Raw genomic sequence first — 12211 nt, forward strand, 5'->3', positions numbered from 1 at the left:
ACGGGGAATATTTGGGAATAAGAGGAAGTATTTGGAAGTGGGAGCACAGTGGCCTGGGGAGAGGCCAGGCCTGGGCTTGGTGGGAATTCCAGGCCTGACTCCAGCATTCCCCCAGCTGACCCACGGAGTGATGAACAAGGAGCTCAAGTACTGCAAGAACCCCGAGGACCTGGAGTGCAACGAGAACGTCAAACACAAAACCAAGGAATACATCAAGAAGTACATGCAGAAATTCGGGATCCTCTACAAGCCCAAAGAGGACACGGAGCTGGAATAGCCCCTGGAATAACCCCCGGCCCTCGGGAGCCCCGATTCCCGCTGGGATTCGCCCTCCCGAGCCACCAACCTGTGAATTTATTATTATTATTATTATTATATTATTATTATTATTATGACGATGGATTTTTGGTTTTTTAAGGAAAACAAACTTGGTTCCCGTCGCTGAGGATGAGCTGGGCTTTCCCAAGCCTGCTTTTGCTGATCCAGGCTTTGCCAAGCCCGGCTCTGGCGGCGCTGCTCCCAAGCTCTGTATTATATTTTAACGTATATGTGAATATATTGATAATAATTTGCTTTTTTCCCGTTGCTTTCAGCCCCAAACGTGCCGATCCCACGGGAACGTTTGGCAGGAGACTTTGGGGGGGTTATTCTCAGATTTTTATTGTTTTTTTTTGTTTTTGTTTTTGTTTTTGTTTTTTTTTTTTTGGTTTTTTTTGTTTTTTTTTGTTTCCTTGGTTTTTCCTTTTGGTTCTGCGAGGTTTCCTCTGTTTCCCTGTAAATACTGCGGATTTCTGGCCATGTTGATAAGATTGATTTTACTGCTTCCAGCATTTTACTTTATCCAATTTTTACGGAACTTTTTATGTAAAAAAAAAAAGGAGCAAAAAAAGAGAAAAAAATAAAAAATCAAAAGAAAAAAAAAAACCAAAACCCAAACCCCAAAATCGACGCCGGGCAGGGCCACAAGGGGGACCTGGCTTGGGCTGTCCCCTCTCCCTTGGGGACCTCCTGTCACCCTCAGCATTCCCGGGAATCTGGACCCCCTGGGAAGGGAAGTTTGGGGTGACCTGGGAGCATTTTGGGGTTAGAAATGGCTTTTTCTGTCCCCAGTGCCACCTGCCTTGGGGTCTTTGGGGTGTCCCCTCCTCCTCCTCCCTGGGCTGGTCTGGGATGGGTGTGGGACACACGGACACCCCAGGACACATCCTGGTGACACACGTGGATGCCCAGGGACACAAATCCCAGGGACACACGGACACGTCATGGGTCCTGTCCTTGGGACGTGGCCCTGGGGACATAGGGGACACCTGGAGACTCACATCTCAGGGATGCAGGGACACATCTTGGGGACAAAGGGACACCTGGGGACACTTGGGCTACATCCTAGGGAGACACGAACACCCGAGGGGACTCATGGGCAGCTGGGGACACTTGGGAGACCCCAGGGGACACATTCCAGGGACAAATGGACACCCGAAGGGACACATCCCATGGACACTGGGGACACCCAAGGGAACACATTCTGGGGACAGACACCTGAAGGGACTGTGGGAATACTTCAACACCTCAAGGAACATATCCCATGGACACCTGGGGACACCTGAAGGGACACATCCCTGGAACACACACGGACACACAGACACCTGAGGACACAAACCCTGGTGGCACCCAGTGACACGTTTAATGCCCCCACCCAGGCACCAGCCACCAAAAATCCCCGTCCCACCCCCCAGAATCCCTACAAAAGTACAAAACCCACGTAAAAAAATTCCCAAGGAATCCATCGGGAAGCGGGAGCACCGCTGGGAGCAGCCAGCAGCGCGGCCCCGGTGTCGCCGGGGGTGTCACACGGCGGAGGTGATGTCCCCTGGTGTCCCCGCGGTGTCACACGGCGGAGGTGATGTCCCCCGGTGTCCCCGCGGGGCCGGGGCCGCGCCGGTCGCTGCCGGGCGCTCCCAGCTCCAGGAGCCGCTCCAGCTCTCCCGGCTCCTCCTGGCGCCGCGGGGACCCCGGGAGCGGGGAGGGACCCTCGGGGGGCGCTGCGGGGAGGGACGGGGTCAGCGCCCCGAAATCCACCCCGGGACAGACGGACCGAGGGGCGGGGGCGGCTCCTGACCCGCCTTGGGAAGTGTAGGGGACCCCCGACCCCATCCAGGTGCTCCCCGATCCCACTCGGGGCTTCCCGACCCCATTCAAGTGCTCCCTAATCCCATTTAAGGGCTTCCCGGCCCCTTTGGGTGCTCCTCGACCCTATTTGGATGCTCCCCAATCCCCTTTGGGGGCTCCCTGACCTCATCCAGGTCATCCCATCCCATCCCATCCCATCCTATCCCATCCCATCCCATCCCGTCCCGTCCCATCCCATCCCATCCCTTCCACCCCAAAATTCTCAGGTGCCCCCAAACCCTGACCCTCCCCAGGTCTGTGTGTCCCCAAACCCGCGAATGTCCCCCAAAGACCTCCAGGGCCTGGTGTCCTCAAACCCTTGGATGTCCCCCCAAACCCCCCCAGGGCTGGGTCTCCCTAAATGCCCCCAGGGCCGGCTGTCCCCCAGTCCCCCAGATCTGGGTGTCCCCAAACCTGTGGGTGTCCCCTCAACTCCCCAGGGCTGGGTGTCCCCAAACCCTCCAGATCTGGATGTCCCCACACCCTTGGATGTCCCCTCAGTCCCCCAGGGCCGGGTGTCCCCACATCCCCCCAGATCTGGATGTCCCCACACCCTTGGATGTCCCCCCAGTTCCCCAGGGCTGGGTGTCCCCACACCCTCAGATGTCCCCCCAGTTCCCCAGATCTGGGTGTCCCCAACCGCCCCCCTCCCCAGGACTGGGTGTCCCCTCACCCTCGGATGTCCTCCCATTCCCCCAGATCTGGGTGTCCCCACACCCCCAGGCCCGGCTGTCCCCCCCCACCCGCGGCCCCGGGGCGCTCACGGGGCTGAGGCGGCTCCAGGCCGGCGCTGTCCGGGCAGACTCCGCTGTCCCCCCGCTGCTTCTCCGCGTCCGCCGCCACCGCCGCGTCCCCCGTGTCCCGCGCCTTGTCCAGCTGCCGCTTCTTCCTGCAGGTGTCCCAGCTGCGGGGACACCGGGGCTCACCGGGGATCCCCAAACCCCCTCGGCCCCCCGGAACCCCTCACTCACCACTTGAAAGCCACGTAGGCCACGAGCCCCACGACGAGGCCGGCCAGGAGGGCGCAGTACAGGGGGATGATGTCCCCGGGGGGCTCGGGGGGGGCCCCCGACACCGGCGGGGTCACTCGGGGGGTCCCCGGCACCGGCGGCGTCCCCTCAGCGAGCGGCGCCGTGGCCTCGTCTGTGGGAGCCCCGGAAAGGGGAAGGGAATGAGGACATGGCGGCCCTGCCTCAGTTTCCCTCTGGAGAGGGGCAGGGGAGGCGAGCGGGGAGAGAGCCCCGGGTTTGGGGACAGCTGAGGGACAGTGAGGGGGAAAAGGGGAAACTGAGGCACAGTGAGGGGGAAACTGAGGCACAGGGAGGGAGAGTGAGGGAAAAAAGGGGAAACTGAGGCACAGTGAAGGGGAAATGAGGGAAAAAAGGGAAACTGAGGCACAGTGAGGGGGAAAAGCAGAAACTGAGGCACAATGAGGGGGAAAAGGGGAAACTGAGGCACAGTGAGGGGGAATGAGGGGGAAAAGGGAAACAGGCACAAAAAGGGGGAATGAGGAACAAAAGGGGAAACTGAGGCACGAGGGGAAACTGAGGCACAAGGGAATGAGGTAAAATGGGGGAAACTGAGGCAGAAAAAGGGAATGAGGTAAAAAAAGGGAAACTGAGGCACAACATGAGGATACTAAAGTAGGATGTGGGGAAATTGAGGCCCAAAAGGGGAAACTGAGGCAGGACAAGAGGAAATTAGGGAATGATGGGGAAACTGAGGCACGACATAAGGAAAATGAAGCAGGATGGGAAACAGAGGCACAAAAAGGGGAAACTGAGGCACAAAGGGAGGAAATTGTGGACAGTGTGGGGAAACTGAGGCACAATGTGAGGAAAACGAAGCAGGACGGGAAACTGAGACACAAAAGGGGACAGTGAGAGAAACAAGGGGAAACTGAGGCACAGTGTGGGGAAATCAAGGAATGATATGAGGAGAGAGGCACCTCGACGGGAAACTGAGGCACGACGAGGGGAAACTGAGGCATGAAAAGGGGAAATTAGGAGCAGCACAGGGAAACTGAGGCAAGCTGGGAAACTGAGGCACAACAAGGGAAAATTGAGGCATAATATGGGGAAATGAAGGAACCACAAGGGGAAACTGAGGCACAAAAAGGGGAAATTAGGGAACCACAAGGGGGCACAAAAAAGGGAAATTAGGGAGTGACAAGGGGAAACTGAGGCACAAAAGGGAAACTGAGGCGCAAAAAAGTGAAATTAGGGAGCAACAAGGGGAAACTGGTGCACAAAAAGGAGAAATTAGGGAGCAACAAGGGGAAACTGAGGCATAAAGGGGGAAACTAGGGAGCAACATGGGGAAACTGAGGCACAAAAGGGAAACTGAGGCACAAAATGGTGAAATTAGGGAGCAGCATGGGGAAACTGAGGCACGGAAAGATGAAATGCGGAGCAACGAGGGGAAATTAGGGAGCAACATGGGGAAACTGAGGCACACAAGGCGACCTGGCCCAGCCCCCTCGGTGCCCCCCCGGGTCCCGGTGCCACTCACGGCTGCAGGGCGGGCAGGGCGGGCACGGCTCCTCCGGCTCCTCGTCCGCGGGGCTCCGCGCTGCGGGGTTGGAGCATTTTGGGGTTTTTGGGGTCGTTTTTGAGGGTGTTTCTGGGTTCGGGGTGGTTCTGGGTACTCACTGCGGGCGCAGGGTGGGCAGCGGCTGTCGCAGGGCTCGGGGACACCGCGGGGACACGGGGGGCACCCCCCGCCCCGCCCCGGCACCTGCGGGCACAGCGGTCCTGCCTCAGTTTCCCTTCAATCCCCCAGTTCCCACTGGGAGCCCCCCTACCGTGGGAAAGGGGTTTGGACGGGGGGGGATTGAGGGGCAGTAAAAACAAATGATGAGAAAGGGAGAGAAATAAAAGCGGAGAATCAAACGGGAAGAGTAAAAAAGGAAATAAATAGTAAATAAAAATGAGATAAAAGGTATTGGAATGGAAAGGAATGAAGAGAAACCAACGAAATAAAAGGAGGAAAAAGGAAGGGAAAAGCTGAACTAAATTAAAGTGGAAGGAAGGAAAAGAACGTGAAATGAAGGAAAAGAAAGGAAAAGAAAGGAAAAGAAAGGAAAAGAAAGGAAAAGAAAAGAGGATAAGTGAAGTAAAATAGTAAAGTAGGAAAATAAAGTAAAATAGGATAAGATGAAATAAACCAGGGAAAATTAAACAGAATTAAAAAGGAAAATAAAAAGTAAAAGAGGAAAATAAAGTGAAATTCAATAAAAGGAGAATGAAATAAAATAGAAAAATAAAAATAAAAGAAAAAATGAAAAAGGAAGATAAAAATAAAAATAAAAGGAAAATTGTAAAAAGGAACATAAAAAGAAAATAAACGAGGAAAATAAAAGGAAAATATAGAGGAAAAAATGGAGGAAAATGGAATAAAATGAAGGAAAAGGAACTGAACCCAAATGACCCAAATTTAACCGAACCAAACGCAAAAAACTTCAACAAAAGCCACGGAGCGAAGTGACCCGGAGCGCCCCGGGGCAGCGGGAGACCCGGCCCGTCCCATCCCGGTCCCGTTCCCCTCCCGCCCCCGTCCCGCCCGCACCGGGCTCAGCAGCAGCAGCAGCAGCGGCACCGGGAGCGGCCGCATCGCCGGCACCGGCCCGGGACCCGCTCCGGGCCGGGCCGAACCGGGGCCGAGCGGCGCCGAACTGCTCCGAGCCGCTCCGAACCGCTTCGGTCCCGTCCGGCACCGCTCGGCCCCGCTCCGTCCCTGTTCTGTCTCGTTCGGTTCCGTTCGGCTCCGCTGGGTCCCGGTTCGGCTCCGCTTGACTCCGCTGGGTCCCGGCTTAGCCCTGTTGGGTCCCAGGTCGGCTCCGTTCGGCCCCGCTGCGTTCCGGCTCGGCCTCGTTCGGTCTCGGTCCGGTTCCCTTCGGTCCCGGTTCGGCTCCGTTCGGCTCCGTTCGGCCCCGCTCGGCTCCTCTCGGCCGCCCCGTCGCGCCTGGGCCGGGCCGGGATGGGCGTGGCTCCCCCGGGCAGGGCCGGGCGGGGTGCGCTCCCATTGGCTGCGCGCGGCTTGAGGGGCGTGACCAGGCATGGAGCCCCGCCCGTCACAACTCCGGGATCCTGGGTTCGAGTCCCGCCCATCGGAACTTGGGTCCAACTTGGACCGGGCCGGTCCGAACTGGGATAGAGGGCACCGAAGGGACGGCGTCACCCACTCCTCCCGCCACCTCCCCACGGCTCTTCCCCTCGGGAATAAGCGCCTGGAAGCGAGAGAAGCAGATTTATTGAGCCCCGATGTGGGTGCAGCATCCTGGAGTGGGTGCAGGGTGGGAATGGGTGCAGGGTAGGAATGGGTGCAGAGTGTGGGAGTGGGAATGGGTGCAGTGTGTGGGAGTGGGTGCAGGGTGTGGGAGTGGGTGCAGCATCCCATGTGGTTGCAGGACCCTGACGGGGCTGCAGGACCCCAGCGTGGGTGCACAGAGTGACTCGGAGCGGCTGCAGGGTCTCGCTGTGGGTGCAGAGCCTTGGTCCAGGGTGGGTGCAGGGTGCCCGGGTGGGTGCAGGGTCTGGGTGCGGCTGCATCCCCCTCGCAATCTCCTCTCTCTCCTCCCTACCAGCCGCGCACGGGGCGCCAGAGCTCCACCACCTTGCCGGCAGCGTGCACGAAGTACACGGGATGCATGGCGGCCGTGGCACAGGCCTGTGACAGAGGGGACACCGAGCTGTGACACGGCGCTGGCACGGGGGGGGACACGCGGGGCTGACACTCACGTGGAACGGGATCAGCGCCAAGGTGCTTCCCAGCGGGAATCGCTCGAAATCCAGCTGCCCATCCACGGCCTCCACCAGCCCGTGCTCCTGGGTCAGCCCCACCAGCCTGCGGGGACGCGAGGCACGGGTGTCACCCCCGGCCCCGCCTGTCCCCTCCGCTCCCTCGCACGCCCCGCGGCTGTCACCTGAGCTGGGGGTGGCCCTCGATGGCCGCACAGCCCGGGGGTCCCTGGTCGCGGCCGTGCAGGCTCAGGGCGGCCCAGCCGCAGTCCAGCAGCAGCTGCCCGCGGTGGGGATAGTGCCCGATGACCCTGGTGAGGACACGGATCGCCACCTCCTCGGGCCGGCACGAGCCCAGCTGGGTCTGCTGCAGGTCTGCGGGGGACACAGGCTCAGCCTGGCCGTGTCCCACCCTCCCGGGGTCCCTCCCGGCCAGGGGGGTCCCGTCCCGCTCACCGTAGAAGAGGTAATTGCCCGGGTGCACCTCGGTGAGCTGCGACATCTCCGGCACCGGGTGGCTGCAGGACGGGGTGGAGCCGATGGTGGCCTGGGGACACGGGATCCCCGCCTGCCGCAGCCTGGGGGGGACACGGGGGGCACCCTCTGGGTGATCGGGGTGCGGGATGTCACCCCCCGGTCACCAGAGGTGGGTCTGTCACCCCTGGGCACCACCGGGAACAAGAGCAGAGGTGGGTCCTGCACCTCTGGGTGCCCCAAACACTCAGGGGAGCCATCCAGATGTGGCAGAGCCTCCCCCCAGCGTGCCAGGAAGAACTCAAGATGTGCTGGGGACACATCCAGATGTACCCAGGTGCCAGCCAGATGTGCCCGAGAGCCCCCTCCAAAGACTCAGGGCTGGTGGGTGTCCCTCCAGATCCCCCTCCAGATGTGGCAGAGCCCTCTCCAGATGTGCCCAGCCATCCTCAGATATGCCAGAGATCCACCCGTTTGAGCTGGACAACCCCCCCAGATGTTTTAAAGCACTCCCAGATGTGTCTGAGAACCCCCAGATGTGCTGGAGACCCCTCCAGGTGGTTCTGGGAGCCCCCAGATGTGCCTGGGATCCCCTCAGCTGTGCCAGGCCGTTTCCCAGATGTGCCAGAAATGCCCCCCAGATGTGTCAGGGCACCCCCAGTGGTGCCTGGCACCCCTCCCAGATATTTCTGGACCCCCAGATGTGCTTGGAACCAGCCCCCGATGTGCCCGGGACCCCCGCAGATTTTGGGGAGGGGGTGGGATCTGGGCTTTCCCCACCACCACGCGGTGCCACCACGGGCCGGTGGCCCCCGGGACGTGTCCCCAGGTGGGCACATCCCTGTCCCTGGCGTGGTGGGGGGTGGGGGTCCCTCCCCCTTTTCCCAGCAGGGCCCATCCGGCCGCAATTCCCCGCAGGATGCGGACCCCCGCCGGGATGAAAGGGTGACAGGCGGGAGGGAGGGGACAATGCCCCAGGTCACAGCCACATCAAAGGCCAGCGGCGCCGCCACCACCCCCCGGTGCCCCCCGGGGGGGCTTTGAGGGCCCCTTTATGGGGGTGATTCGCATTTACAGCCAACAGCCGCGCCTTGGCAAGGGGACAGCGGCCGCCTTGACCCTTCCTGTCCCCAAATCCCCAAATCCTGCCCATCCCGGCCACTCACGCGGTGACGAATTCCAGCACGGCGGCCGTGGTGTCCCTGGCGATGGCCTGGATGGCCGGGATGTCGCGACAGCCGTAGGTGTTCCCGCAGTGGGCGTAGACCCCCACCAGTGTCACCAGCTCCGGGGAACCCTGGGCGATGGCCCGGGCCAGCGCCAGCGCCTCGGGATCCGTGGGACGAATCCCGGCTGGAGAGGGGACACGAGCGTGGCAGGGGGTTTGGGGACATGGGTGAGGGGACACCGGGACATCGCCCCCATGGAGCATCCTGGCGGTGGGAATGCGGGAATGGGGTCTGAAAGTGCCATGGTGGGGCTCTGGGGACATTTCTGCTGCATTTTCCAGGTGTGGCTGGGAAAAATGACTTTGGAGGGGCTGAGAGGCTCCATCGTGGTTGGGATGGAGGATCTGGGGGCTTGGAGGGACATGGGGATTCCTTCTCATGGACCATCCTTAAATAACGATTTAGGGGGCGTTTAGATGCTCCATCGTGGTTTTGATGGAGAATTTGGGGTTTTGATGGAGGATCTGGGGGCTTGGAGGGACATGGGGATCCCTCCCTATGGAGCATCCTTAAATAACGATTTGGGGGGGCTGAGATGTTCCATCATGGTTTTGATGGAGGATTTGGGGGTCTTGGAGGGACATGGGGATTCCTTCTCATGGAACGCCCTTAAATAACGATTTTGGGGGGGGGTGAGATTCTCCATCATGGTTTTGATGGAGGATCTGGGGGCTTGGAGGAACATGAGGATCCCTCCCTATGGACCATCCTTAAATAACGATTTTGGGGGGGGCTGAGATGCTCCATCATGGTTTTGATGGAGGATTTGGGGTCTTGGAGGGACACAAGACATCCTCCCCCGAGGAACACCCTTGATTAATGACTTTTAGGGGGCTTCAATGCCCCATCCTGGTTGAGATGCCGGACCTGGGAGCACTCAGAGCATCCCACCCCACAGGACAGCACACGAGGTCCCCTCCCTGCAGCCCGGGATGGGATTTGGGTCTCACCTACCCCGGGCATTGCCGCAGTCCAGCTTGAGCCAGACCAGCCAGCGCTTCCCACTGGGCAGGGGGTTCTGGAGCAGCATCTCCAGCCCCTGGGGGCTGTCCAGGAGCACCTGGAATTGCTGCAGGCGCTGGGCCAGCGCCGAGCACTCGGCCAGGCGCCAGCGCGGCACAGGGAAGGCGTACAGGATGTCATCGAAGCCCCCGGCCGCGAAGAAATGAGCCTCGGCCAGCGTGGACACCACGATGCCACGGCGGGTCCCGCCCGTCGCCAGCTCCGCGCCCTCCCTGGGAATGCGGGAGTGAGGAGGAGGAGGAGGAGGAGGAGGAGGGAGTTAGGGTGGGGGGATACCGGGAGGGAGGAGGGGGGGATATTGGGAGTGAGGATGGGGGGATACTGGGAGTGAGAATGGGGGGATACTGGGAGTGAGAATGGGGGGATACTGGGAGGGAGGATGAGGGGATACTGGGAGTGAGAATGGGGGGATACTGGGGGTGAGGATGGGGGGATACTGGGGGTGAGGATGGGGGGATACTGGGAGTGAGAATGGGGGGATACTGGGGGTGAGGATGGGGGGATACTGGGGGTGAGAATGGGGGGATACTGGGAATGTGGGTGGGGGGATACTGGGAGTGAGGATGGGGGGATACTGGGGATAGGGTGGGGGGGTACTGGGAGGATAGCGAGATACTGGGAGATAGGGTGGGGGGATACTGGGAGTGAGGATGAGGGGATACTGGGAGGGAGGGTGGGGATTATGAGAGGGAGAGTGAGGAGGCTCCTGGAGGGATACTGGGGAGATGCTGCAGGGATGCTGGGGGAGAAGCTGGGTGGAAGAGAGAGGATGGGGAAATACCTGGGGGGAAGGTGGGGCTGAGGAGGGGGTGCTGGGAGGGATTCTGGGGAGGTGCCTGAGGGAAGCTGAGGGGTGCTAAGGGGGGATACTGGGAGGGATCTGTAGGAATAATGGAGGGATACTGGGGAGGGGGAAGGTGAGGAGTGCTGAGGGGGGATATGGGGAATGCTGGAGGAATTCTCTGGGGGAATGTGGGGAGGATTCTGGAGGGATGATGGGGAGAGGCTGGTGGTGAAGCTGAGGAAAACTGGGGCAGGACTGGGAGATGCTGGGTGGGAAGGTGGGGTGTCCTGAGGGGGAGATGGGGAGACACTGGGACGGATACTGGGAGGATGCTGGACAAACTGGGGGACACTGGGGTGGGATGCTGATGGGGAGGAGGGGGAGATGCTGGAGAAGGATTTTGGAGTGAGGATGGGGAGATGCTGGGGGAAAACTGTGTGAAGGCTGAGGGGTACTGAGGGGACCCAGAGGGATGGGGGGGATTCAGGGGAGACCCCGGGTGGCTCCTGGTGGCTCTGGGGTGGCACTCACAGGGTTTTGTGTGTTTTGACGTGGGGCCGCAGGCGCAGCCCCAGCGCCCGGCAGCGCTCCCGCATCCTCTCAGCGTTCCCGCGCAGCGTGGCCAGGTCCAGGGTCAGTGCCGGGGTGGGCAACTGCTCCAGGGGGGCTCCCAGCCACGAGCTGGGAATGTGGGGAGGGCTGGGAGAACCTGCTGTGAACGCCCCCCAACCTAAACCCACCCTGCACCCTCAGAACCTGCTGTGAACCCTCCCCAGCCTAAACCCACCCTGCATCCTCAGAACCTGCTGTGAACCCACCCTGCACCCTCAGAAACCCCTGGTGCCCACCTTACACCACCCTGCAGCCCCAGAAGAGGGTGCTGGGGGTCCCTGTCCCCGGGTGGGGGCAGTGGGATCCCCCAGGGATGTGGCCCTGGGGGGATTTTGGGTGGGGATGGTGCTGGGGCAGCTCCAGGTGTCCCTTCCACCTTGGGGTTTCCTGGAATCAGGTGGATGCTGGGACTGGGATATGGGAGAGTGGGAAACTGAGGACTGGGACACCTGGGACAAGGACACCTGGGTCACCTTGGAGAGGGATACTGGAAGCAGGGATACCTGGGACTGGGATCTATGGAACAGGGACACTTGGGACTGGGACACCTGGGATTGGGACGACTGGGACGACTGGGATACCTGGGACTGGGAAAGCTGGGATTGGGACACTTGGGACAGGAACACCTGGAAATGGGTGGTCTGGGATGGGGACACGGGGCAGAGGGACACCTGGGGCTGAGACACCTGGGAAAAGGAGCACTTTGGGGGCGCTCCTTGGGACAGGATGCCCGGAGGGAGCTGTGTCACCCTGGGATGGAGCCATCTGAGCCAAAATCGGGGAACAGGGACACCAGTCCACCCTCCATCGGGACGGGAACACCCTCCAGCAGCGTGTCCCCTCCGCCGCGGTGTCACCTGCCCCCGCGCGTGTCCCCTCCCGGCCCTGCCCACCTGTCCGTGCGTCCGTCCATGGCTCCGTCCGGCTGTCCCGGCCGTCCCGGCGGTGGCTGCGGTGGCGCCGCGGGTGCCCTCGGCCCCACGTGACGCCGTGGCACGGCCGCCAGAGCGGGGACAAGGGTCACTGCCAGCCGAGGGGCCTCGCCGGGGTGGCAGGGCCAGCGCAGGACACGCTCGGCAGCCGCGGCCAGGACAGGAGCGGCTGCCAGGGCCGGGCACGGCCGGAGCCGGGAGGGACGCGCAGGGAGCCAAAGCCAGAGCGGGACCGGCCGAGATCCCCCGGGC

General features: G+C 61.1%; 2 protein-coding genes across 2 annotated transcripts in view; one reads left to right on the plus strand and one right to left on the minus strand.

The window, feature by feature from the left end:
- The window catches only part of SETD2 (SET domain containing 2, histone lysine methyltransferase), a 51052-nt gene extending 50479 nt beyond the window's left edge, over nucleotides 1-573 (plus strand). Inside the window, exon 20 of the mRNA XM_066549424.1 lies at nucleotides 116-573. Coding sequence (XP_066405521.1) covers nucleotides 116-277 — 162 coding nt within the window. The 3' untranslated portion in view covers nucleotides 278-573. The remainder of the gene's footprint in view (nucleotides 1-115) is intronic.
- A 5826-nt stretch (nucleotides 574-6399) lies between these two features.
- LOC136558329 (D-serine dehydratase-like) lies at nucleotides 6400-11995 on the minus strand. Its single transcript, XM_066552734.1, has 8 exons — nucleotides 11921-11995; nucleotides 10947-11096; nucleotides 9563-9843; nucleotides 8546-8732; nucleotides 7362-7483; nucleotides 7091-7280; nucleotides 6906-7011; nucleotides 6400-6834 (listed from the first exon to the last, which is right to left on the minus strand). Exons 1-8 carry the CDS (start codon nucleotides 11938-11940, stop codon nucleotides 6745-6747), a joined length of 1146 nt encoding a protein of 381 aa, XP_066408831.1. The 5' UTR covers nucleotides 11941-11995; the 3' UTR covers nucleotides 6400-6744.
- Nucleotides 11996-12211: the final 216 nt, after the last annotated feature.

Source organism: Molothrus aeneus, chromosome 1, assembly GCF_037042795.1.
Source record: "Molothrus aeneus isolate 106 chromosome 1, BPBGC_Maene_1.0, whole genome shotgun sequence".
Lineage (NCBI taxonomy): Eukaryota > Metazoa > Chordata > Aves > Passeriformes > Icteridae > Molothrus > Molothrus aeneus.

Bases quoted from the DNA above. Each gene is read 5' to 3' on its own strand.
- LOC136558329 (XM_066552734.1), bottom strand. From the start codon at position 11,940: ATGGACGGACGCACGGACAG. The intron at 11,097-11,920 runs GTGGGCAGGGCC...CCACATTCCCAG, and splicing joins ATGGACGGACGCACGGACAG to CTCGTGGCTGGGAGCCCCCC. The intron at 7,012-7,090 runs GTGACAGCCGCG...GCGTCCCCGCAG, and splicing joins GAGGGCCACCCCCAGCTCAG to GCTGGTGGGGCTGACCCAGG.